The 26,194-nt window shown below is 47.5% G+C and overlaps 1 protein-coding gene across 1 annotated transcript in view; it reads right to left on the reverse strand.

Annotated features, from left to right (window-relative positions):
- The window catches only part of LOC147103015 (sphingosine kinase 1-like), a 75,670-nt gene that overhangs the window by 6,105 nt on the left and 43,371 nt on the right, over positions 1-26,194 (reverse strand). Inside the window, exons 2-4 of the mRNA XM_085964048.1 lie at positions 17,124-17,273; positions 9,607-9,698; positions 7,318-7,433 (exon numbers count right to left, since the gene is read on the reverse strand). Of these exons, the coding sequence (XP_085820174.1) occupies positions 7,318-7,433; positions 9,607-9,698; positions 17,124-17,273 (358 nt within the window). The remainder of the gene's footprint in view (positions 1-7,317; positions 7,434-9,606; positions 9,699-17,123; positions 17,274-26,194) is intronic.

Here is a 26,194-nt window from a genome sequence, read left to right on the forward strand (position 1 = left end):
AGATGGAAGCATAACATTTACGAAGAGATATTAATAGATTAAGTGAATGGGCAAAACTGTGGCAAATGGATTTCAATGTAGATAAGTGTGAAGTCATCCCTAAAGTATAGATCAGAGTACTTTCTAAATGGTGACAAGCTAGAAACAATGGAGGTCCAAAGAGACTTTTGGGGGGGTGGGGGGTCCAGGTACATAGATCATTAAAATGTCATGAACAGGTACAGAAAATAATCAAAAAGGCTAATGGAATGCTGGGCTTTGAGGACTAGAATACAAGGGGGCAGAAGTTATGCTACAGCTATACAAAGCCCTAATTAGACCACACCTTGAGCACTGTAGATGAACAAGGTAAAAGCGACAAACGGAAATCCCGTCTGAGAGAAAAGGAGGTAGTGAGTGAGGGGAAGCAGAGTGCTGTGTTCAGTTCTGGGCACCATACCATAGGAAGGATATATTGGCCTTGGAGGGAGTGAAGCGTAGATTCACCAGAAGACTACTTGGACTCCAAGAGTTAATTACGAGGAGAGATTACACAAACTAGGGTTGTATTCCCTAGAATTTAGAAGGTTATGGGGTGATTTGATCAAAGTTTTCAAGACATTAAGGGGAACAGATAGGGAAGATAGAGAGAAACTATTTCTGCTGGTTGGGGAGTCTAGGACTAGGGGGCATAGTCTAAAAATTAGAGCCAGATCTTTCAGGAGTGAAGTTAGGAAACACTTCTACACACAAAGGGTGGTCGAAGTTTGGAACTCCTCTTCCGCAAACGGCAGTTGATGCTGGATCAATTGTTGATTTTAAATCTGAGATTGATAGATTTTTGTTAACCAGAAGTATTAAGGGATATGGAGCAAAGGTGGGTACATGGAGGTAGGCCACAGATCAGCCATGATCTCACTGAATGGCAGAACAGGCTTGAGGGGCTAAATGGCCTCCTCCTGTTCCTATATTCCTAACCCAACCCTACTCTTTCTTCACACCGTGATTCTCCTGGCTGTTGAAATGTGCCCCCCTTTATCAGGTTCTACTGATTTCGCCAAGGGGCAGCCATGGGCCAGTCTGTGGGGGATTGGCTGCTCCTCTGGTACAAAAAGCGCATGGAATGGAAGTGGTCTTTCTCCTAGGCAAGCGAGCCCCTGGGAGGAAGGTGTTCTGGCTGCATCTCTCTAGCTTGTTTCTGGGCAGCCTGGTGTCATCACCTACGTGCCTCTGGGTGATGCTGAGATTGGGAAGGCCAAATGTGGCATGTGCAGCTGTCCTGAGAGAGGCCAGACTCAGGCATGTTAATTGGCAAATGAAGTTCAACACAGATAAATGTGAGGAATTACATTTTGGTCGGAAGAATAGGGAGGTCACATCACTTGGCGGGTGCGAGTCTAGGTGGGGTAGAGGAACAAAGGGATCTCGGAGTACAAATACACAAATCACAAAGTTGCGACACAGGCTAGCAAGGCCATAAAAAAAGCAAACCAAGCACGGGTTTATTTCTAGAGGGATAGAATTGAAAAGTAGGGAAGTTATGCTAAACCTGTATCGAACCTTGGTTAGACCACACTTGGGGTACTGCGTACAGTTCTGGTCGCCATATTATAAAAAGGATATAGAGGCACTGGAGAGGGTGCAGAGAAGATTTACAAGGATGATACCAGAAATGCGAGGGTGTACATATCAGGATAGGGTGAACAGGCTGGGTCTCTCTACTCTTGAAAAAAGGCAGAGGGGTGACCCAAAAGAGGTCACGGAGTGGTTGAAGTGAATAGTATAGATGCATTTAAGGGAAGGCTAGACAAGCATACGAGGGAGAAGGGAATAGATGGTTATGCTTGACAAAGGGTTTTGACCCGAAACGTTGACTCTATTTTCTCTCCACGGATGTTGCCTGGCCTGCTGAGTTTTTCCAGCATTTTCTGTTATTTTGGATTTCCAGCATCTGCAGTCTTTTGCTATTGTAGATGGTTATGCTGATAGATTTAGATGAGGAAAGATGGGAAGAGGCTCGAGTGAAGCATAAACACCAGCATGGACTGGTTGGCCTGTTTCTGTGCTGTATATCTTATGTAATCCTATGTTCACTCCAGACACTATCCTATCTCTATCCCCACTGATCAGTGGGATGGCTGGTCTCGGACCTGGAAAGCCCCAAGTGACAGCCTGTGTTCTTGCCTCAGTCACAAAGCTTGTACACAGGGTATTGTCTAATTAAATATTAAGAATGTAGCACTGTGTGATTCACAAAGCACTAGGGAACCGGAGGAATGGGGAGGGGGTGAAAATATGCCACCTTTCCAGCGACAGCTGCACATAGCTTGGGAGATCTAGATCTCATGGGAACTTGCCTGAAAAGCAGGATGTCTGGAGACTGAAGAGTATTTTCTTTCTTTCTTCTCATCAATAGACCCCAATGGCGGCCTCCTGTGCTGTAAATTTCTATGATTTTGTATGAAGAGAGATGGAGCTTGTGGCAAGGGGAGTGGAGTCAATTTCTCTGATCTTCCCAATGTAGAGCTAGTGGAAGTTTTGACTCGGACTGGAAGTTAGACAAGTAGTCAAATGGTCGCGAGGTAGAGATGGTGCCAGTGTACATGCAGAAGGTGACCCCCTTGTCTGTGCCAAGGGGCAGCATGAGGAGGGGCCCCAATAATAGACCCTTGGGGGACCAGAGGTGATGGGGCAGGGAAGGGAAGTCATTGCTGGAGATATACTGCCTATGTTTGGGCAGGTGCGAATGGAGGGCTTGTTAACCATGTTGAATGTTGCAGAGAGGTTGAGACAGAAGGACTTTATCTGGATTAATTACCTAATTAATTGCTGCTGCTTCTTATTGTGTCCACGGACAGTCTATACATGGCCCAGCCAGAACTGGACACATTTTTGCGCCTTGTTGAATTCGGCAAGATCTGCAACAGTGCAGGGTTCCTCTCACGATGGGCATTGCAGGAGATGTTGCATAGTCTGTGCCTCAGTTCCACATTCACAAGTTGTCGGGCTGGTTGAATATCCCCATTTGCTTAGTGACACCTTTGAGCAACCTACACCGGTCCTAAGTCTGTTAAGGCACTTCCAGGTTGCCCAGTTGCAATTAGCTTCTGGGGGAAGGCTTTCGTCAAGTAAAATTTCCATCGCTGGGGGTTGTTCAAGACTGGCGAGCCGGTCTTTCCACAAGGCGATGCGAGCTTCAGATGAGGTTGATTGTAATGGAACAACACTGTTCATGAAGCTCTTTCTTGACTTTAGGCGGCTGGGTGTAGGTGTATGACAATGCAGAGGGTGTCTCTCATCTGATGTTTGACGGAATCGCTCTTTCTTGCTGGCTATCGTTCTTATATCAGGGGGAGTGATACCCGCCAGGATATATAGGCTGTTGGTGTTTGTTGGTTTTAAGCAACCTGTGATAAATCGGCAGCTTGCATTTAGAATGGCATCCATCTTCTTGGCATGAGTAGACCTTTCCCATACAGGGCAGGCGTATTCGGCAGTGGAATAGCAAAGAGCAAGTGCACTGTTTTCGGGCTTGTTCCCCATCTTGTGTTAGTGAGCTTATTCAGGATGTTGTTTCGTACGCTCACTTTTGCCTTTGTCTTCTCGATGTGGTTCGTGAAGGTGAGGCATCGGTCAAGGGTGACTCCTAAGTAGATAGGGTGCTCGCAATGCGTCAGTGTTGCTCCACACCAGGTTACTTTCAGCTGGCGTTTGGCTTCACGGTCTCTGAGGTGGAATGCACAAACTTGCGTCTTTGATGGGTTTGCGCGAAGGTGGTTTTCTTCATAGTAGGATTTTAGTCCCTCCAAGGCCTCAAAGCGTTTTCTCCACGGTGTTAAAATCAGTGCTTTGGGCAGTGACACAAGTCGTCATCAGCATATATAAAACGGCGTGTAAGTCTATAGGTTGGTCATTCGTGTAGATGTTGTACATCAGCGGTGCAAGCACGCTTCCCTGAGGAAGACCATTCTTCTGAATACGCCACCTGCTGCGCTTCCCACCTAGTTCAACATAGAACCGGCGATTCTGAAGCATGCTTTCTAACAGCTCTGTTAAGTGAATCTCTTTTGTCATCTCTAGAATCTTGCAGAGGAGACGTCTGTGGTTCACTATCGTATGCTGCTGACAGGTCTACAAAAACAGCACCTGTTACCATCCCTTGCTCAAAACCATCTTCGATGTGTTGTGTGAGGTTGAGCAGTTGGCTTGTTGTTGATTTGCCGGGGCGGAAACCTGCTTGCTCTGGAATGATCTCATCTGCAGTTGGTGCTATCCTATTGAGTATCAGGCGTTCAAACAGCTTATAGGTGTGGCAAAGCAGTGAAATTGGCCAAAAACTCTTAGGATCTGAGGGATCTTTTCCAGGCTTTAATAGTGCTATTACATGTGCCTTCTGCCAGATATTAGGTAGCTTGTGTGTTGCCAGACAGTGGTTGAACAATTGTAGGAGCTATTTCTTTGCTTTCTGTCCAAAATGCTTTATCTGCTCCGTTGCTATGTTGTCAAGACCAATTGCTTTCCCGTGTTTTAGACTAGATATACAGTTGCTAAAGGAGCAGTTTGGTTAAAAGAACAGTTAAACTAGCTGTTCAAGACAGCATGCTGGGAAGGTTGACCAAACTCAGTGTTCTGCAAACTGTCTGGAAGGTCACATAAGGAGGCCTTGAGCGACTGGGAAACTGTCAAACACCAGGTGCTGTTTGGTAGTGTCAATCTGTGTAACCACAGGATAAGAGAATTGAAAATTACTGAGCGGTTATGATCGTCAGCAAAAATGGTACAAGAGACAGTCCACGAGACATCCCAGGGCTCGGGCCACAGGACCGACCAGAAGAATGTAACGCAGGAAGTCGCTGGATTATTAACCCTTCAGTGTCCACAACGCAGCTGAATCGGCCATTCTGAGTTTCGAATTGTATTACAGATTTAAAGCTTGTATGCATCTGTAAACCTGTTCTGTTTTAATGTTAATAAAACCATTCTAACCAGGGTAAAGGACATCACTGAACAGGTGAAGAACATTTTAAGGCAGAGGGAGGAGGAACAGCCAGAACTGGTGGTCCATGTGGGAACCAATGACATAGGAAGGAAAAGGGTTGAGGTCCTGCAGTCAGAGTTCCAGGAGTTAGGAAAGACGTTAAAAAGCAAAATGTCAGAGGTAGTAATCGCTGTAGTAAACAGAGACCTGGCTCAAAGAAGGGCAGTGTAATGTAGCCAAATTTGCTGATGATACAAAGATAGGTGGGAAAGCAAATTGTGGGGCGGACACAAAGAATCTCCAAAGGGATATAGATAGGCTGAGTGAGTGGGCAAAAATCTGGCAGATGGAGTTTAATGTGGGAAAATGTGAGGTTATCCACCTTCGTAGGAAAAATAAAAAAGCAAATTGAGGTACAGAGGGATCTGGGGGGTCCTTGTACATGAATCACAAAAAGTTAGCATGCAGGTACAGCAAGTAATTAGGAAAGCAAATGGAATGTTGGCCTTTATTGCAAAGGGAATAGAGTATAAAAGCAGGGAGGTCCTGCTACAACTGTACGGGGCGTTGGTGAGACCACACCTGGAGTACTGCGTACAGTTTTGGTCTCATTTAAGGAGGGATATACTTGCATTGGAGGCAGTTCAGAGAAGGTTCACAAGGTTGATTCCGGAGATAAGGGGATGGTCTTACGAAGAAAGGTTGAGCAGGTTGGGCCTATACTCACTGGAGTTTAGAAGAATGAGAGGGGATCTCATTGAAACATACAAGATTCTGAGGGGGCTTGACAGGGTAGATGCGGAGAGGGTGTTTCCCCTCGTGGGGGAATCTAGAACTAGAGGGCATAATTTCAGAATAAGGGGGCGCCACTTAAAACGGAAATGAGGAATTTCTTTGAGGGGCATGAATCTTTGGAATTCTCTTCCCAAGAGAGCTGTGGCGGCTGGGTCATTGAATATATTTAAGGTGGAGATACAGATTTTTGAAAGGTTAGGGAGTCCAGGGTTATGGGAAGCGGGCAGGGAAGTGGAGTTGAGGCCAAGATCATATTGAATGGCGGAGCAGTCTTCTGTTCAAGACCGAGATTGCTAGGTTTTTGGGCACTAAGGGAATCGAGGGATCGGGCAGGAAAGTGAAGTTGAGGTTGAATCAGCCATGATCGCATTGAATGGCAGAGCAGGCTCGAGGGGCCGAATGGCCTACTCCTGCTTCTAGTTCTTATGTTCACTGCTTACTGGGAGTCACCATGCAGCTGCTACTCAATCTAGAGATAGCTTTTTGATTGATCGGATGTGTGTTGCTCAGCACAATAAGAAAGGCCAGGCAGAATGGACAAGACCTGTCCGAGCCCGTATACTCTGCAATCTGCTTTTATAATGGGCAGCCCGTCCCTTACACCAGCCCTTCAGACCCTCAATAGACGTCTATTCCCTGAAACATGTTAGCATTTCTGCACATCATTCAGGGAATTGCTAGAATTTTCCAGTCTGAATCATTTGAAAACAATTACCACAAAATTAGTTTAAAAATACAGAGAACTGTTGTTACAGTAACTGCACAAAGCAGCCAGTACACAGGATTATCCAAGGTTTCTGAACTGGGAACTCTGACCAGCCAGTCCTGTGCTTCAATGGCTTTCAAAAGGGAATTGGATAAGTACCTGAAGGAAAAATTTTTGCAGGGCTATGGGGAAAGGACGGAGGAGTGGGACTAGCTGAAGTGCTCTTGCAGAGAGCCGGCCCGGGCTTGACTGGCCAAATAGCCGCCTACTGTGCTGTAACCATTCTATGATTCTATGCCTGGGAGAAATCATCCTGGTCTGAGAACCTGATGGCAGATTTCATTCCAATTACAAACTGTTATATCTATTAGTGAAGATTGGTATGAAATTAGCTGATAAATTCAGTGAGCTACCTTGTAAAACCAGGGATCTGTGTCTGCAAACCAAGAAACTGCAATGATATCGCACTATGGTTATTGTTAATAGCATATTCTACTTTTAATGTAGTTGCCAATCCCATCTAAAGTAAAAGACATGTTTTCATGGACACAGCCTTTCCTCAAGTTGCTCATTGCAGCGAAACCAAGCAGTGAACAAGGGGATACAGGTACCGGAAACGGTGAAACTCCCAGAATGTGCCAGGGAAGAATGGTGTCCTCATTTTGAGGCATTTTTCTCCTTTTTTAGATTCTCTCTGATGTACATTCCTATTCCAAGCATTAATAATGCATGAAACAGTGTCATGACCTCAACACTCTGTAACCCATCTCAACAGAATCAACCAGCAGGACAGCAACTTCACTCTGCAGTTAATTTTAATTGTATTATGGTGCTAGGGACAGTCTCTAAATGGAGTTACCCTGCTTGATAGTTGACGGATGCAGCCAGTGCGTTCCCAGATCCTGCAGGAAGAATACCGAGTGGTTTCTTGATCGCAGACTTCCAATCAGAACGTGCCATTAGACCGTTCACCACCTAATGAGGAAAAACTCAAGTTCAGGTTTATTGCAAAGTGTCATCACTAGCTAAAGTGTTGTGACTTCATTATTGTGGACCACAACTTTCCATCTCCCTCTCTTCTTCCCACCCTCCATTCATATACTCAGTTTCTCTCACACCATCACCACAAGCACAGCAGCAGTTCAAGGTAATAAAAACAAAAAATGCTGGAGGAACTCAGCAGGTCAGGCAGCATCTGTGAAGAGAGAAACAGAGTTAACGTTTCAGGTCGATGACCTTTCGTTCTGACGACCTGAAGCGTTAACTCTGTTTCTCTCTTCACAGATGCTGCCTGACCTGCTGAGTATTTCCAGCATTTTCTGTTTTTATTTCAGATTTCCAGCATCTGCCGTATTTTCTTTTTGTATTAGCAATTCAAGGTGCTGGGTGATTAATACCACCTTGCCACAGTTGCTCAAATCCCAGGGTCAAATGAAAAGAAGCCACAATCTCACACTTTTCACTCAATCTCTCAGTGGAAGCCAGGATTCTTCGTACACAAGCTAACGGAGAGGTTGGCCCTCGCTGGACAAGCAGTAGAAAGCCGGGTTTTAGCCGACTAATCTGCAGCAATATTAATGGGCATACTTGTGGGTCACTAACACAATCTGTACCTCAATTCTCCGACCGAGGTAAGCTGATTGCCCTGGAGAGGAATGAGCGCACATGTAGATTGCCTTGTAGCTTGGCCTCCGATCTGCAAAATTTCTACAAAGGTACCTGGTGACCCGGGAAGAATGGCGGCTTGTGCTCCGGGGCCGCGCAGGCAGAGCCCCGCGTATCCCAGGGGTGCATGTGGTTGGTAGGCGCTCCTGGGATCACCTGGGCCGGTCCAACCAATAAAAGAAGAGAATCCCCATTCATACTTTTGACAGGTCCGTACATACAGAACTGTCAAAAGTATGAATGGGGATCACTTAAAAATACACCAACACATGAAATAATTTTTTTTTTAATTACATACTTAAAATTAATTAAAATGCCATTTAATTAAATATTTCACAAAAAAATTTAATGTTTTTTACAGGGCTAAAAAGAAACTTACATTTTTGAAGAATAGTTTTAATTTATAAATGTGATAAATTTTATTTTTCTAAAACTCTTATGCTGGTAAAAGCAGGCCTTACCAGGCGTAAGAATTTGACAAGCTTTCAGCGGGCGGAAGTTGTGCAAATAGCGCAACTCTCCACCCGCAGAGGCACTTTTCTTGGGCATGCGGTGGATCGGTGAAGAGAATTCCCCGAAATAACAACAGAAAATGCTGGAAAAACTCAGGTCAGGCAACATCCGTGGAGAGAAATTTGAGTTGACGTTTCGGGTTGGACCCTTCTTCAAAACTGGAAAGAAAAGAAACTAGATTGGAGGCAGGGCTGCGATCGGACAAAAGAATAAAAGAAAAAGAAGTAAAAGAGATTAGAAGCTAGACGAGATAGTAATAGGCTGGGATTAGGTGTAAAGTGTACTGGCAGGGCAAAAGATAGCTGCCAGGTGTGAGAGAGAAACAAAAAGGGGGGGGGGGGTGGAAAGGAGTGGAACAATTACAAGAGAAAATGAAATGGGGGCCGAGCTTATGATCTGAAATTGTTGAACTCGATATTGAGTCCGGAAGGCTGCAGAGTGCCTAATCGGAAGATGAGGTGCTGAGCGGGGCAGCGGGAGGAGAAGGGGCGACAGCGCCGCTCCCCCAGGCCACAGCAGTCGGGGGGTGCATCGTGGGCCAGGCCAGGCACAGCACGCTAGTTTTATTACTTTTAGGTTTCCTGGTGGGCCGGGATGAGCAGGATTCTCCTCCGGACCTCAGGAGTAAGCCTTAGGCCTCCCTTGCCCCGGGCTCCTTCCACCTACCTCCCCCCAGCTATGGTTTGCAGGGGTGGATGAGGATCAGGCTGTGGTTTGGAGAGGTGGATGAGAATCAGATCAAGTTATGGTGAGAGGGCAGAAGGGGGGATTGAGTTATGATGTGGGGAGAGGAGATAAGGATTGCATCATGCTGGGTGGGAAATGCGGATCAGTGCAATTGTTGAGAGAGATGCACAAACTACAGAAACAAGCAAAATGAAAATGTGATTGTGGTGCAGTGATCTTGTAACATGCTATGTACATTCCATGAAACAGCAAAGATGATACGACTATTTCTCCCTACACATACCTCATACATGAGCCCATCTCCCGACATGACGACAATTCCGTTCCACTTGGACAAGTCTTTTTGTACCAATTCGCGAGCGTGGTTTTGATGTTCTAAAAAATAATGGTTAAACTTTACTGGCTGCGGATCAGACAGAAACTGACCCTCCCTGCCCGGCAATGAGTCACGACCACTTCACTGAACTGCTCAATCTGGTTTTGACTGCCTGCCAGTTAATTTTGATGATTGACAAATAGACAGAAAATGAGCCTCTGAAAGGTGGCAACCATGAACCCAGTCCATGAGCGTGGGAATGAGATAAGTGCCTAGGCTGGATTGTTTCAGGACTTCATCGAAAGCCTGTAAACAATCAAAGAAAACACTCAGCAGGTCAGGCAGCATCTGTGGAGAGAGGTGGGGTTAACACTTCAGCTCATTTGAATTGGGACACATTACTGATGAACAGTTTATCAGGAGGAACAGAGCCAGGGAAAAAGAGGATGAGGAGATTTATTTTTTAACTGGTCTGTGATTGGGTGGAGGACAGGAAATGATTAAATGACAGAAGTGATAATCGTGCAAGACAAAAGGAAGAGACCAGGAGAGAAATTAGAAGAAATAAAAGATGTATCTGAAACCTAGAGGGTGTTCGAATGGTCACAGCAGAAGAGGTGGGGGAAGTAGTAAAAATCTGGCAAAGTGAAGAAGACTCCCATGGCCTGGGAATGTGATGGAAGAAAATGGCAGGTGGACACTAGGGGTGCAGACCATCTCCCCCCATGTACTGATGGGGGAATTCCAACCCCTCCCACCAAACCCCACCCCAAACACAAACCCACCCCCTCCCACCAAACCCAACACCAACCCTCCCCCAAACCCCAACACCATCCCTCCCCTCACCCCAAACCCCACCCCCGACCCACCAACAACCCTCCCCTCCTCCCAAACCCCAATACAAACCCACCCCAATACAAACCCTCCCCTCAAACCCCCACCCCAATAAACCCACCCCCTCCCCAACACCATCCCTCCCCTCCCCTCAAACCCCCACCCCAATACAAACCCACCCCCTCCCCCAACACCAACCCTCCCCTCCCCCAATACAAACCCACCCCCTCCCCCAACACCAACCCTCCCCTCCCCCCCAAACCCCCACCCCAATAAACCGGTGGTAAACCACTGTTTGTATTCCACTGTGTACATGTCTGTACATGCCTCGGCTGACTCCTCCCACGAGTCCAGGTATAAAGGTGACTGCTCCACAGTCCCTCTGTATTCTGGACTGGTCGACCACTCGAGGCACACCTTCATTCTCTTGTTAATAAAAGCCTGTTAGTTACTCACTTAACCTCAGTCTTTTGAGTGATTGATAGCGCATCAATTTTATTAACAAGATTTTTTATAATGGAGAAGATCCTCACACCAGCATGCCTAGACTTAGACCATCAGGAGGCGGACGCATCCACCAAGTTTACTCACTGGCTTAGGTGCTTTGAAAAATTCCTGACCGACTCCGCTGCAACGGTCAAATCGGATGAGGACAAACTGGATGTCCTGACCTCCAAAGTGAACCACCGAGCGTACTCGGTCATCCAGGACGCGACCTCGTACACGGCTGCTATCAAGCTCCTCAAGGACCAGTACACGCGCCCAGTGAACGAGGTGTACGCCAGGCACCTCCTGGGGAGTCGTAAACAACAACCTGGGGAATTGACCGAGGAATACCTTCAGGCACTGTCTGTGCTTGGCCGGGCCTGTGGTTGTAGGGATGTAAAGGCCGTCGTGTACACAGAGGAACTTATCCGGGACGCTTTTGTAGCGGGCCACAGGTCCAATTACACCCGACAGCGACTGTTGGAGCAGAGTGACCTTGACCTCAACAAGGCCTCTGAACTCGCACTATCATTGGACGCAGCCTACCGGGGCATGGATGCCTACTCCTCTGTGATGCGCTATCAACAATACCAAAGACTACGAGATGGACTTATATGAAGTAGGCTTTTATTGACTAAGAACTAGAGCATGCCTCTGCTAGTGAATCCATCCTAAGAGCTCCGGGGGAAGGGTGGTGAGTCACCTTTATACCCGGGCTTAGGGGTGGAGCCAGGGGCTGAGACATGCCTGGACTTGTACAGGGTTAACAGTGGTTTACCACACAGGCATGTACAGGTTAACAGTGGTTTACCACACTCTGCACCGTGGACGCCGCGGGGAACGACAGCCTGGGACACGGTAGGACCGTCTCATAGCGCCGTGCCACCCCAGCCACATCCCAGCAACGGCCCAACTACCGCAGCAGTGTCCCAAGGCCAGAAATGCTACTTCTGTGGCCAGGCCAAACACCCCAGAGCGCGCTGCCCGGCGAAAAATGCGATCTGCTCGGGCTGCGGGAAGAAGGGACACTACACCAGCGTCTGCAGGGCCAAAGCCACCCCGAACCCCAGCAGCGCTGCATGTGGGCCGTGCGGGCCGCCAGCTTGGGCCTCCCCAGCCATGTGCGAACCACCGGAACAGCAGACATTTTGGACGCCTCCAGCCACATGGGGATCATGGACGCCGCCATCTTGGACGCCAGCCGGGACGCAGCAGGCCCCCAACACCGCCTCATCTGATACCCGCAACGACACACCGACCCCTACGCTGGCCTCCGTTACGCTGGACCAAGCGAGACCGCACCAACTGGCCCGGTCCACAATGGACATTAAGGTAAATGGTCATGAAACAATCTGCCTTTTTGACTCTGGGAGCACGGAGAGCTTCATCCACCCCGACACGGTGCGGCGTTGCTCTCTCCCAGTCCTGCCTGCGCACCAGCGGATTTCTATGGCCTCCGAGTCCCAGTCGGCGGACATTGGCGGCTACTGCGTGGTGACACTCTTAGTAGACGGGACTGTGTACGATAATTTTAAACTTCTGATCCTGCCCCACCTCTGTGCTGCCGTTCTACTGGGGTTAGATTTTCAGTGCCACCTTAAAAGTGTTACGATGGCGTACGGTGGACCCCTCCCCCCACTCACAGTCCGCAGCCAGCAGCTTCCAAATTGCCCGCCGCGCACCAGGTGCAACCTCTCCACACTCAGAGTCACCGCCCCCCCCCCCCACTGTTTGCTAACCTCACCCCCGACTGTAAGCCCATCGCCACAAAGAGCAGGCGATACAGTGCCGGGGACAGGGTTTTCATTAAAACCGAAGTGGAGCGGCTCCTGAAGGAGGGGATTATTGAGGGCAGCACCAGCCCCTGGCGAGCCCAGGTTGTGGTCGTTAAGACCGGCGAGAAGCAGCGCCTGGTCATCGACTACAGCCAGACAATAAATCGCTACACCCTGCTGGACGCTTACCCACTCCCCCGCATAGCTGATATGGTCAACCAGATCGCGCAGTACCGCGTCTTCTCGACCATTGACCTGAAATCAGCGTACCACCAGCTCCCTATCCGCCCTGAGGACCGCCAGTATACTGCCTTTGAGGCAAACGGCCGCCTCTATCACTTCCTTAGGGTTCCCTTTGGCGTCACCAACGGGGTCTCCGTCTTCCAAAGGGAGATGGACCGGATGGTCAATCAAAATGCGTTGCAGGCCACTTTCCCATATCTGGACAATGTGACCATCTGCGGCCATGACTTGCAGGACCATGACGCAAACCTCAAAAAATTCCTCTGCACCGCCCAACTCCTGAACCTGACGTATAACAAGGAGAAGTGCATATTCCGCACAACCCGCCTCGCCATCCTTGGCTGTGTTGTGGAACACGGAGTGAGGAGGTCAGGACCATGACCAGGAACTGCCAAGTCTGCGCTGAGTGCAAACCGCACTTTTATAGACCAGACAGGGCTCACCTGATAAAAGCCACTCGCCCCTTCGAGCGCCTGAGCGTTGATTTTAAAGGGCCTCTCCCCTCCTCCGACCGTAATGTGTACTTCCTCAACATTATTGATGAGTACTCCCGTTTCCCGTTCGCCATCCCCTGCCCGGACATGACCAGTGCCACGGTCATTAAATGTCTGAACGACCTCTTCACCCTGTTCGGTTTCCCCAGCTATATCCATAGCGACCGGGGCTCATCGTTTATGAGCGACGAACTCCGCCAGTACCTGCTCGCTAGGGGTATTGCCACAAGCAGGACCACCAGTTACAACCCCCGGGGGAACGGACAGATGGAAAGAGAGAATGCGACAGTTTGGAAGGCCGCCCTGCTAGCCTTAAAGTCTAGGGGCCTTCCGACCTCCTGCTGGCAGGATGTGCTCCCCGATGCGCTCCACTCTATTCGGTCACTGCTCTGCACTGCCACTAACGCCACCCCTCATGAGAAAATGTTTGTCTTCCCAAGGAAGTCCACATCGGGGACATCGCTACCGCCATGGCTGACGTCCCCAGGGCCGGTCCTACTGAGAAGACACGTGAGGACCCATAAAACAGACCCCCTGGTCGAGAGGGTCGACCTCCTCCATGCCAACCCCCAGTACGCTTACATTGCATACCCGGACGGGCGGGAGGACACGGTCTCCATACGAGACCTCGCACCCTCGGGGGCCCCAGTAACCCACTACCCACTACCACCCCCCCCACGATCCAATATCCAACCCCAGCAGATGGCACGCCTGGGCCTCGCGACCCGCTCGACACCCACGAGGACTACACACCAGTGCCCCAGCCTACGCGGAACTCGACGCCGGAAGCTTCGCTACCCCTGCCGTCGCCACGTCGATCACAGCGGCAGACAAGACCTCCGGAGAGACTCCAAGACACAAACTTTTAATACACTTCACCCCGCCGGACTCATTTTTAAACAAGGGGTGAATGTGGTAAACCACTGTTTGTATTCCACTGTGTACATGTCTGTACATGCCTCGGCTGACTCCTCCCACGAGTCCAGGTATAAAGGTGACTGCTCCACAGACCCTCTGTATTCTGGACTGGTCGACCACTCGAGGCACACGTTCATTCTCTTGTTAATAAAAGCCTGTTAGTTACTCGCTTAACCTCAGTCTTTTGAGTGATTGATAACGCATCAAAACCCACCCCCTCCCCAACACCATCCCGCCCCTCACCCCAAACCCCACCCCCAAAACAAACCTACCCCCTCCCCCCAAACACCAACCCTCCCCCCGACCCACCAACAACCCTCCCCTCCTCCCAAACCCCAATACAAACCCACCCCCTCCCCCAAACCCCCAACACCAACCCTCCCCACCCAACACCAACCCTCCCCTCACCCATCCCAAACCACTCACCCCAACACCAACCCTCCCCTCCCCTCCCCTCACCCCAACCACTAAACCACTCCCTCCCCATTGCTGGCTGGTCCATCTGTCCTACATTTCCGGCACCTGCTGTCGGAGAGAAAATGGGAACTGTGGTTAAAGTTAATGTAGAGGCCAGAAGGTTGTAAAGTGCCTTGTTATAAGAACATAAGAAATAGGAGCAGGAGTAGGCCAATCGGCCCCTCGAGCCTGCTCCGCCATTCAATAAGATCATGGCTGATCTGATCCTAACTGCCAATCTACTATCACGGAACCATCTCCTGAATCTAACAGAATTAGACACATGAAATAGGAGCAGGATCAGGCTACCTGGGCCCGCTCCGCTACCCACAGGGCCATGAGTGATCTGAACCTAGACTCACGTCCAAATTCCTGCCCGCTCCCCGTAACCCTTAATTCCCTTTACTTCTAGGAAACTGTCTATTTCTGTTTTAAATTTATGTAATGATGTAGCTTCTACAGCTTTTTGGGGCAGCATATTCCATGGACCTACCACCCTCTGAGTGAAGTAGTTCCTCCTCATCTCAGTTTTGAAAGAGCAGCCCCTTATTCTAAGACTATGCCCCCTAGTTCTAGTTTCACCCATCATCGGGAACATCCTCCCTGCATCCACCCGATCCAACCCCTTCACAATCTTATATGTTTCAATAAGATCGCCTCTCATTCTTCTGAACTCCAATGAGTAGAGTCCCAATCTACTCAACCTCTCCTCATATGTCCATCCCCTCATCCCCAGGATTAACCGAGTGAACCTTCTTTGTACTGACTCGAGAGCAAGTGTGTCTTTTCTTAAGTATGGACACCAAAACTGTATGCAGTATTCCAGGTGCGGTCTCACCAATACCTTGTACAACTGAAGCAATACCTTCCTATTTTTATATTCTATCCCCCTAGCAATGAAAGCCAACATTCCATTGGCCTTCTTAATCACTTGCTGCACCTGCATACTAACCTTTTGAGTTTCATGCCCCAGGACCCCCAGATCCCTTTGTACTTCAGTACTTTCCAGTTTCTTGCCATTAAGATAATAACTTGCTCTACGATTTTTCCTGCCAAAGTGCATAACCTCACACTTTCCAGTATTGTATTCCATCTGCCAAATCTCTGCCCACTTACTTAGCCTGTCTATGTCCCCTTGAAGGTTTTTTATGTCCTCCTCACTCACTACTTTCCCCCCCATCTTAGTATCATCTGCAAACTTTGATATATTACACTGGGTCCCCTCCTCCAAATCGTAAATATAGATTGTAAAGAGTTGGGGACCCAGCACTGACCCCTGCGGAACACCACTAGTTACTGATTGCCAGTCTGAGAATGAACCATTTATCCCAACTCTCTGCCTTCTGTTAGATGTTGAAAGAGGAGGTGCAGTTTCTCGAGCAACCCTGGGTCTAGGAGCTTCTTGTTGCCTGATCATCCAGCAACACTTATTGAAAAGAACGTGAGTAGGTCATCAGGTGAGGACAGGATTGGGGACCATCCGTGATGACTCCACAGCTGAATAGTGTGTTGGTGCACAAGATGAAGAATGGCCACTTGATCAAAAAAGTTTGCAGGGCTGTGGGGAAAGAGCAGGGGAGTGGGAGTAATTGGACAGCCCTTTCAAAGAGCCAGTACAGGCATGATGGGCCAAATGTGCGGTATGATTCTATGAAATTGCTCTTATAACTAACTGGTAACACTCAAATTTCCCTATTAACTAACAGGAGAACAATAACTCATTGATGTAACTGGTATAAATAGGTTTAACGGCCCGATAACCTATTGTAACTTGTAGTAATCCTATAACCTGCTGCTATTCATCCTGAAACTACAGCCAGAATCCCCCAGCACTGCATAAGGTGCGGTCAGACTCCCCAGTCGATGCCACTTTAACAGGCGCCGTCTCTTTCCCAATCGCCTTGGTTCCGTGTGAAGGTGACGACTCTGAGCTAGGAGCCTCAGTGTGTCAGAGCCAATCTGTACTTGGACTTCACACGTCAAAACTGAACCAACCAGAGAGATCACACAAAGGGCAGTGGGCTCGGTGTTTGGGGCACTTTCAGACGACACATTGTCCGAAATCCAGCTCAGCACCAACTTAGTTCAATTTTAAAAATACTGCACTCTGAGCATATTGTGTGAAAACTCTGCAATCAAATAATCAGCCCAGTGTCTACCTTCCCCGGCCCAGGGCCCAGCAACTGCTCTGCACCACATTCAGTTTTAAAAATGTACACTTTTTTTCCCCCTTGAGAGAAAATGCAAAAGAATATTTATGGTAAACAACTTCTCTTACCTGTAACAACCATGTCCACACTGATCTCCGCCTCAGTCAGCATTGGTAGAACCAGTGTTTGGTAGAGATGTAGGGCCTGACCTTTGCCACATAGGGGGTTCACCAACAAAAGTAGGCAGCAGGGTATTGGCAAGAGGTGATGAGCTCCAACTGTGGTAGAGAAAAAATAAACTTCAAATATCACATGCAAGCAAAATGAAATCTCAAAACCAAGGAACAAAAGTGCCAGAACACCGAGGGACCATCAGTCACTTTGCTCATGAACAGCAGTCAGTCACAGAAGCACATAAATCAGCAGCTACATTTGGATTCCAGTGGTGGAGAGCCCAGGAACTCATCTCAAACCTAGTTAACCCTTCTTCTCTTTTAGGCAGTCCCTCGGAACCGAGGATGACTTGCTTCCACATTAAAAATGAGCTCGCAGGTGACTGAGGAGTCCAATGCTGGACCTACAGTCTCTGTCACAGGTGGGGCAGACGGTGGTTGAAGGGGCGGGTGGGTGGGGTGCTTGGGTTAACATGCACTCCTTGCGCTGCCTGCGCTTGGCTTCTGTTTGCTCCCGGCGAAGAGACTCGAGGTGTTCGGTGCCTTCCCGGATGCTTCTCCTCCACTTTGTGCGGTCTTGGGCCAGGGATTCCCAGGTGTTGGTGGGGATGTTACACTTTTTCAAGGAGGCTTTGAGGGTGTCCTTGAAGCATTTCCTCTGCCCACCTGGGGCTCTCTTGCCGTGTCGGAGCTCCGAGTAGAGCGCTTGTTTTGGGAGTCTCGTATCGGGCATGCGGACAATGTGACCCGTCCATCGGAGCTGATTGAGCGTGGCCAAAGCTTCGATGCTGGGGATGTTGGCCTGAGCAAGAACACTGGCGTTGGTGCGCCTATCCTGCCAATGAATTTGCAGGATCTTGCAGAGGCAGCGTTGGTGGTACCTCTCCAGTGCTTTGAGGTGCCCGAGAGGTTAACCCTTGTAGCATAGACAGTGCCCTGCGATAAGTGTACATGATTATATAAAATACAATTAAAACAAGATTCTTTATAAACACATAGCCTGAAATGGGTGATTTTTACCAGTATTCCCTGGAGCAGCTCAAATCTTAGGAGACCACACTCAAGAGTGGCTCCAGTGGAGCTTAAAGTTCACTAGGTCCATGTTCAAGGCCAATGGCAATTTTGGGCCATTATGAACATCAATGGTGCCATGCTTCAAACTTTGATTTTAGTCCTTAAAAAATATTCATATAGTTTCCTCCTCCCCTCATCAGGCCAGGGTTTCATTAGTGTTCTAGGGCAGCCGTTAACATCCATTAATGGGGAGTCTCTGCCTCTGCTGGTCTAATCGGCACCAATCTCTCCATTTGTCTAATCAGCACCAATGGGCTCCAGCATCAATTGAAGTACTCTACAGCAAACAATTAAAAGGTAATATGTTTGCTTTCAGATTTCATTTTGAAAATTTCAAAGCATCCCTAGCCCCAAAATGCGCTCCTGGCCAATTCAGCTCCAATCCTCCTTCTACCCTCCCAGTCCTTTCAAATAACTTTTTTATTCTCACCTTTCCTTTGCCTCCAATATCAGCTGAGCCTCTGATAGATCCCACGACCAATCAACTTCAGAAACATTTATTCAGACGAAATATTTAAAAAAAAATACTGCTGGTATTTTATCGAGTGCAAACTTTCCACAGTAACACCATGAAAACAATTAAAACACAATATCCATTGAAACATGCTCCACAAGGGATACAATATATAGGCCCGGATTTTGCAGTCAGTATGACAGCATGCTGTCAGAGTATGCCGTTGTACCACCTTTGAAATGGACAGCAAGTTCGGGATTTCCGTTTGCGCGTGCACTAAATCCCGAACTTGTGATCAGTCAAGTTCCGACTTGACAGATCATCCGAACAGACATGGAAATCCTAATTGCTGGTGCAGAGTTAGGCTAATTGCATATTAAAATGCTATGGCTGGTGCAAACAGGCGCAGGAGCCTGTTTGCATAGCGGAAGGGGTGTTCTGAAGCATAGCTCCAAGTGGAACAGCAATTAATATTGAATACGATTGCCATCTGAAATACTCTGATAGATATGGATTTATAGTCCATATCTAAAGTCATTCCGATTGATTTGCTGCAATAGGTTCCCCCCCCCCCCATTAGATGACATCCAGGAAGGTGTAAAGTTGTAGAATCCGAGTGTCTCATTTGGGACGGCACCTGGAGAAAATGTGGAATATTAGCACAAATATTAATTAACAAACATACAAACAGAATCATCTAATAACTTATAGTGAATGTTATTTTGTCTCCAATTTGTGTTTCTTTAAAAGAAATGGGAATGTCACAGGTGTTAGTTTAACTGAATTTCACCCGGATTCTCCAGAGTGCCATTAAACTACTGCAAAGAATTGTAGTTCTGATAAAAGATCAATTTCATTTCTCCAAATAACATGTTGCTTCTGTTTCCTGATTGGAGCATTGGCCCACGTGATCCCAAGTACGCTTACGCACACGATGCGTCTGAGATCTGTGGGCCACTGTGCTGCGCTCAACTCCGCAGCGTCATAGAGCCAGAGTTATACAACACAGAAAGAGGCCCTTCGGCCCATCGTGTCTGCACCGGCCATCAAGCCCTGTCTATTCTAATCCCATTTTCCAGCACTTGGTCCGTAGCCTTGTATGCTATGGCATTTCAAGTGCTCATCTAAATGCTTCTTGAATGTTGTGAGGGTTCCTGCCTCTACCACCCTTTCAGGCAGTGAGTTCCAGATTCCAACCACCCCCTGGGTGAAAATTTTTTTCCTCAAATCCCCTCTAAACCTCCTGCCCCTTACCTTGAAACTATGCCCCCTGGTTATTGACCCCTCTACTAAGGGGAAAAGTTCCTTTCGATCTAACCGATCTATGCCCCTCATAATTTTGTACACCTCAATCAGGTCCCCCCTCAGCCTTCTCTGCTCCAAGGAAAACAACCCCAGCCTGTCCAGTCTCTCTTCACAGCTGAAGCGCTCCAGCCCAGGTAACATCCTGGTGAATCTCCTCTGCACCCTCTCCAATGCAATCACATCCTTCCTATAGTGTGGCAACCAGAACTGCACACAGTATTCCAGCTGTGGCCTAACTAGCGTTTTGTACAGCTCCATCATAACCTCCCTGCTCTTATATTCTATGCCTCGGCTAATGAAGGCAAGTGTCCCATATGCCTTTTTAACCACCTTATCTACCTGTCCTGCTGCCTTCAGGGATCTATGTACATGCACACCAAGGTCCCTCTGATCCTGTCCTTCCTAGGGTCCTACCATTCATTGTGTATTCCCTTGCCTTGTTAGTCCTCCCAAAATGCATCACCTCACACTTTTCAGGGTTAAATTCCATTTGCCACTGTTTTGCCCATCTGACCAACCCGTCTATATCATCCTGTAGCCTGAGGCTTCCCTCCTCACTATTTACCACTCCACCAATTTTCATGTCATCTGCGAACTTACTGATCATACCTCCTATATTCATATCTAAATCATTAATGTACACTACAAACAGCAAAGGACCCAGCACCGATCCCTGCAGTACACCACTGGACACAGGCTTCCAGTCACAAAAACAACCTTCGACCATCACCTTCTGCCTCCTGCCACTAAGCCAATTTTGGATCCAATGTGCCAAATTTCTAAGATGGGAGGGAAAGTAGTGAGTGAGGAGGACATAAAAAACCTGCAAGGGGACATCGACAGGCTAAGTAAGTGGGCAGAGATTTGGCAGATGGAATACAATACTGGAAAGTGTGAGGTTATGCACTTTGGCAGGAAAAATCGTAGAGCAAGTTATTGGGGCAGAAATTCAGATCGGGGGCTTGCCGTGCGTGTAAGCCCCCGATATGCACTTACCCGACGCGCCAGCCGTTGACCTCCAGGGACGCCTGGAATTCGATTTTGAAAAAGAAGAATCCCGGGCAGCGTCTGACGTCACGCTGCCCAGGAGTGCAGCCAGCGCGAAGCCTGTAGCGCGCTGTGCAACTGAGACATGCCCCTTGAGGTCTCAGTTTAACAGGACACGCCCCCAATGTTTCTGACAAGCTAAGCATTTTTACATGCAAAGCAGCAGTTTAAATAGGTTTTTGGAAGTTTTTTGAAGATTTTGGTAACTTTTATAAACTTTTAAAAACGTTTACATTATTTTGAAGAATCTGAAGTAGTTTTAAACAGAATTAAAGCAATTTAAAGACTTTTAAAAGCCCTAAAAGAATTTTTTAAATTCCATTTATTTATTTAGCAATGTCGTCGTCATACGTGTCTTCACACTGTTCCCTTTGGGGAACTGTATGAAGTGGTGGAAGGATTTATGTCCATGATTAACGCTCATTCCGTGACCGTAACCATCTTTGAACCAGCCATTAGGGCGGTTAGTCCTATGGCGGCAGGGTTTTACGGGCTCCCACATGCTATACAAGGAGGGGGGGCCACCCACACCCACGGACGCAAATATCCCACTGGATGTCAACCCAGAATTTAGAGCCGGAGCTCCGACTCCACTTGCCGGGACTGTCTGGAGCGGGGTTCGAAACCCTACCCTGTCTGGCCCAGCGGCGGGGACCCTACCGCTATGCCAAAGGCCCAATCCGATTAGCAACGTGAAATGGCTGGAATGAGCACAATTCACGGCATTAAAAGAACTCACAATTGAACTGATGATGACCTCAGCAATCTCCTCAACGAGGTGGAGGCGCAGCGCCTGCTCATCATTGGTAATGAGAAGTCAAAGGCGCCGCAAAAAGGGCAGATGATAGCTTGGTCTTTCAAGTGGCAGCATAGGGCTCCAGTCACGGGGAGGGAAAAGGCGCAGGAAACGTATGGGTGTCACCTTTTGCGCGGAGTGGGCCTTTTGCGTAGCAGTAAGCATCCCCGCCGCTGGGCCAGAAGGAGTAGGGTTTCGAACCCCACTCCAGACAGTCCCGGCAAGTGGAGTCGGAGCTCCAACTATAAATTCTGGGTGGACATCCAGCGGGATACTTGCGTCCGTGGGTGTGGGTGGCCCCCCCCCTCAGATGGGTTGTGGGAGCCCGTAAAACCCTCACGCCATAGGACTAACCACCCTAATGGCTGGTTCAAAGATGGTTACGGTCACGGAATGAGCGTTAATCACGGCCATAAATCCTTCCACCACTTCATACAGTTCCCGAAAGGGAACAGTGTGAGGATACGTATGACGATGACCTCTTGCGCAATGCACCTCCTTGGACCCTCAGTCGCAGATGCGAGGGGGCAAATCGTGCAATTGTTAAATTTTTCATTTTATTGACATGTAAAATGTTGGCCCAGTAATTCCCTTCCAAACCCGCGAGTACGGTCGGGGTACTTACGCGTCTGGCCGGAGGAAATGCCGGTTTTCAGCATGCACAGTGCATGTGGGGAAAACCGGCATTTCCTGTCCTCTGAACGAAGGGGTTCAGAGGCAGAACGCGTGTGACTGTACAGGCAGCGTGTGCGCAGTAAAATTCTCCGCTTTCATTCATGCTTTCAGTGAGGTCAAGTCCTTACAACTTACACATGAAAAAAGCATGGGTACAGTTGCTCCAGAGGCTGCGGAGGAAGATATTTCTTATTGTGGAGCTTCTGAAAGTATGTATGTCTGTATATATTCCTTTGCGTGTTATGTATATATTCCTTTACTTATGTGTATGAATGTATTATTTAATTATGACTTTCAGAGAAAGTAACTTATTGGAAAATCATAATTAAAAACATATTCATACACATAAGTAAAGGAATATAAAACATACATACATATACGTAAAGGAATATATGCGGACATACATACATAATTACTTATTACTGATGAAAAGTTTCTTTCTTAAAAGTGCTGGAAATGTTACATTACTCATTTTAGAACACTCATTTTCACATTCAATTCACACAGCCACAATTGCTCCTTCTACCTACCGTACTGAAAACCCGTTTAAAAAAAAAAAATTTAAACTTTAAAACTTACTTAAAATTTCTTAAAATAACTTCCCTCCCTTTCCCAAACAAAAATATTTCCTTTCAGAAGCTCCACGATAAAATATATCTTCCTCCGCAGCCTTGGTGCAACTTTACACATGCTTTTTTCAAGTGTAACTTGTAAGGACTTACCCTCACTGAATCCATGAATGAAATCGACGAAGTTCACTGTGCAAGCACTGCCTGTGCAGTCGCACGCGCTGTGCCTCTGAACCCCTTTGTTCAGTGGACTGGAAATGCCGGCGTTCCCCGCATGCGCTGTGCACGCTGAACGCCGGCATTTCCACCGGCCAGATGCGCGAGTACCCAGACCGTACTCACGCATTTGGACCCGAATTACTGGCCCATTATCTTAATGGCAAGAAACTTGAAAGTACTGAAGTACAAAGGGATCTGGGGGTCCTGGTGCACGAAACTCAAAAGGTTAGTATGCAGGTGCAGCAAGTGATTAAGAAGGCCAATGGAATGTTGGCTTTCATTGCTAGGGGGATAGAATATAAAAATAGGGAGGTATTGCTTCAGTTGTACAAGGTATTGGTGAGACAGCACCTGGAATACTGCGTACAGTTTTGGTGTCCATACTTAAGAAAGGACATACTTGCTCTCGAGTCAGTACAAAGAAGGTTCACTCGGTTAATCCCGGGGATGAGGGGATGGACATATGAGGAGAGGTTGAGTAGATTGGGACTCTACTCATTGGAGTTCAGAAGAATGAGAGGCGATCTTATTGAAACATATAAGATTGTGAAGGGGTTGGATCGGGTGGATGCGGGGAGGATGTTCCCGATGATGGGTGAAACTAGAACTAGGGGGCATAGTCTTAGAATAAGGGGCTGCTCTTTCAAAACTGAGATGAGGAGGAACTACTTCACTCAGAGGGTGGTAGGTCCATGGAATATGCTGCCCCAAAAAGCTGTAGAAGCTACATCATTACATAAATTTAAAACAGAAATAGACAGTTTCCTAGAAGTAAAGGGAATTAAGGGTTACGGGGAGCGGGCAGGAATTTGGACATGAGTCTAGGTTCGAATCGGTCATGGCCCTGTGGGTAGCAGAGTGGGCCCAGGGGCCGTGTAGCCTGATCCTGCTCCTATTTTGTGTGTCTAATTCTGTTAGATTCAGGAGATGGTTCTGTGATAGTGGATTGGCGGTTAGGATCAGATCAGCCATGATCTTATTGAATGGCGGAGCAGGCTCGAGGGGCCGATTGGCCTACTCCTGCTCCTATTTCTTATGTTCTTATGTTCTTATGTAAATTTCCCTGGATCCCATGGGCTCTTACCTTCTTGACCAGTCTCCCATGCATCTGACAGCAGCTTTTCGTTTGGGGTCTATCAACAGGTAAGTGCACACTTGGTTCGGATGCCAGCGGCGTAATCCTTAATTATGCCGCTGACCGCAAATTCCGAGCTATTGTTTCATTACTGATCATTTCAAATTACTTTGATAAGTTACCACATGGTCGGCTGAAGACAAAGTTAGGGCATGTGGAGTCAGGGAACAAGTGGATAGCAAATTGGCTAAAAAAATAGAAAGCAGGGAGTGGGGGTAAAGGGCAATTACTCAGATTGGAGGAAGGTAGAAAGTGGTGTTCCACAGGTATCAGAGCTGGCATCACTGTTATTCATAATTTACATTAATGATTTGGACTTAGGAACAAATATATCAAAATTTGCAGATGATACCAAACTGGGGGGTATAGCGAACACTGAGGAAGAATGCAACATAATACAAGAAAACTTGCAGACTGGGCAGTTAAGTGGCAAATGAACTTTAACAGATAAATGTGAGGTGATGCACTTTGGTAGGAAAAACAGAAACATCACCTACACCTTAGAAAATAAGAAACTGAATGGGGTAGAAGAGCAAAGGGATCTAGGGATACAGGTGGTAGATCATTAAAAGCAGCATTGCAGGTGAGTAATTCTAGGGGTATAGAATTTAAAAGTAGTGAAGTTATGTCAAACTTGTATAGGACCTTGGCACTTGAGTACTGTGCACAGTTTGGTCTCCATACTCTAAAGGACATAGAACCACCGGAAAAAGTGCAAAAAAGATTTACCAGAACTGAGAGTTTACAGCTATCGGGAAAGATTGAACAGGTTGGGGCTTTTTAAGAAAAAAAGAGAATTCTTGGGGGGATGACTTGATATGGGTCTTTACAGGAAACTTTCGATTTACCGGCACCTAAATAACCGGAAATCTCAGTTAACCGGCAAAATTCAGGAGTAGGTTCAGGTAAGTTTTACTTCATATTACTTGCCTTCCTCGATCTGTTGGTGTGGCTGCAGCTGTTGCTAAGCTACAGAGACACTTGGAACTTGTGGCCATTGTTCTGCATCTGTTGCTAAGCAACAGGGTTTGTTGCTTTATACGGAGCTCTCAGCTCTCCGTATCTTTTACTATAGCTCTCGGTTATCCGGAATTTTTGATGAACCGGCACCACGTCGGTGCCAGATAAAAAAAAGTTTCCTGTAACATGATGAATGGGTTGGACAGGGTAGATGTGGAGAGAATGTTTCCACTTGTGGAAGAATCCAAAACTAGGGGCCATAAATACAAGATCGTTACTAATAAATCCAAGAGTGGTATAAGGAGAAATTTCTTTCCTCAGAGAGTGGTTAGAATGTGGAACTCACTACCACAGAAAGTGGTTGAGGCGAATAGCTTAGATGCTTTCAAAAGGAAACTAGACGAGTGCATGAGAGAAGGGAATAGAAAGATCTGCTGATAGGCTGAGAAGAGGCAGATGGAATGGGAGGAGCCTAGTGTGGAGTATAAACACCAGCACAGACTAGTTTGGCCCAATGGCCTGTTTCAGTCACGTATATTCTCTGTAATTCTATGCATCTTGCATCATTGCTTGTTTGGGCAAACACCGGGTGGAAGATTGAATCTTGATCCTCTCACCATATCCACAAACAACTATTTTAAAACAAAAAATTAACTACAAAGAATCTTGTGTTCAATAAAAATGCTTAGGGGGGAATTTTAACATGAAAAAACAGGTGGGTTGGACGCGGGGGTGGGGGGACGAAGTTAAAGTTTTAAAAATCTCAATCCCGACCCCAACCCTCCTCCAACC

This window comes from Somniosus microcephalus, chromosome 21, assembly GCF_052327205.1.
Source record: "Somniosus microcephalus isolate GS21.2 chromosome 21, FLI_Smic_1.0, whole genome shotgun sequence".
Taxonomy (NCBI): domain Eukaryota; kingdom Metazoa; phylum Chordata; class Chondrichthyes; order Squaliformes; family Somniosidae; genus Somniosus; species Somniosus microcephalus.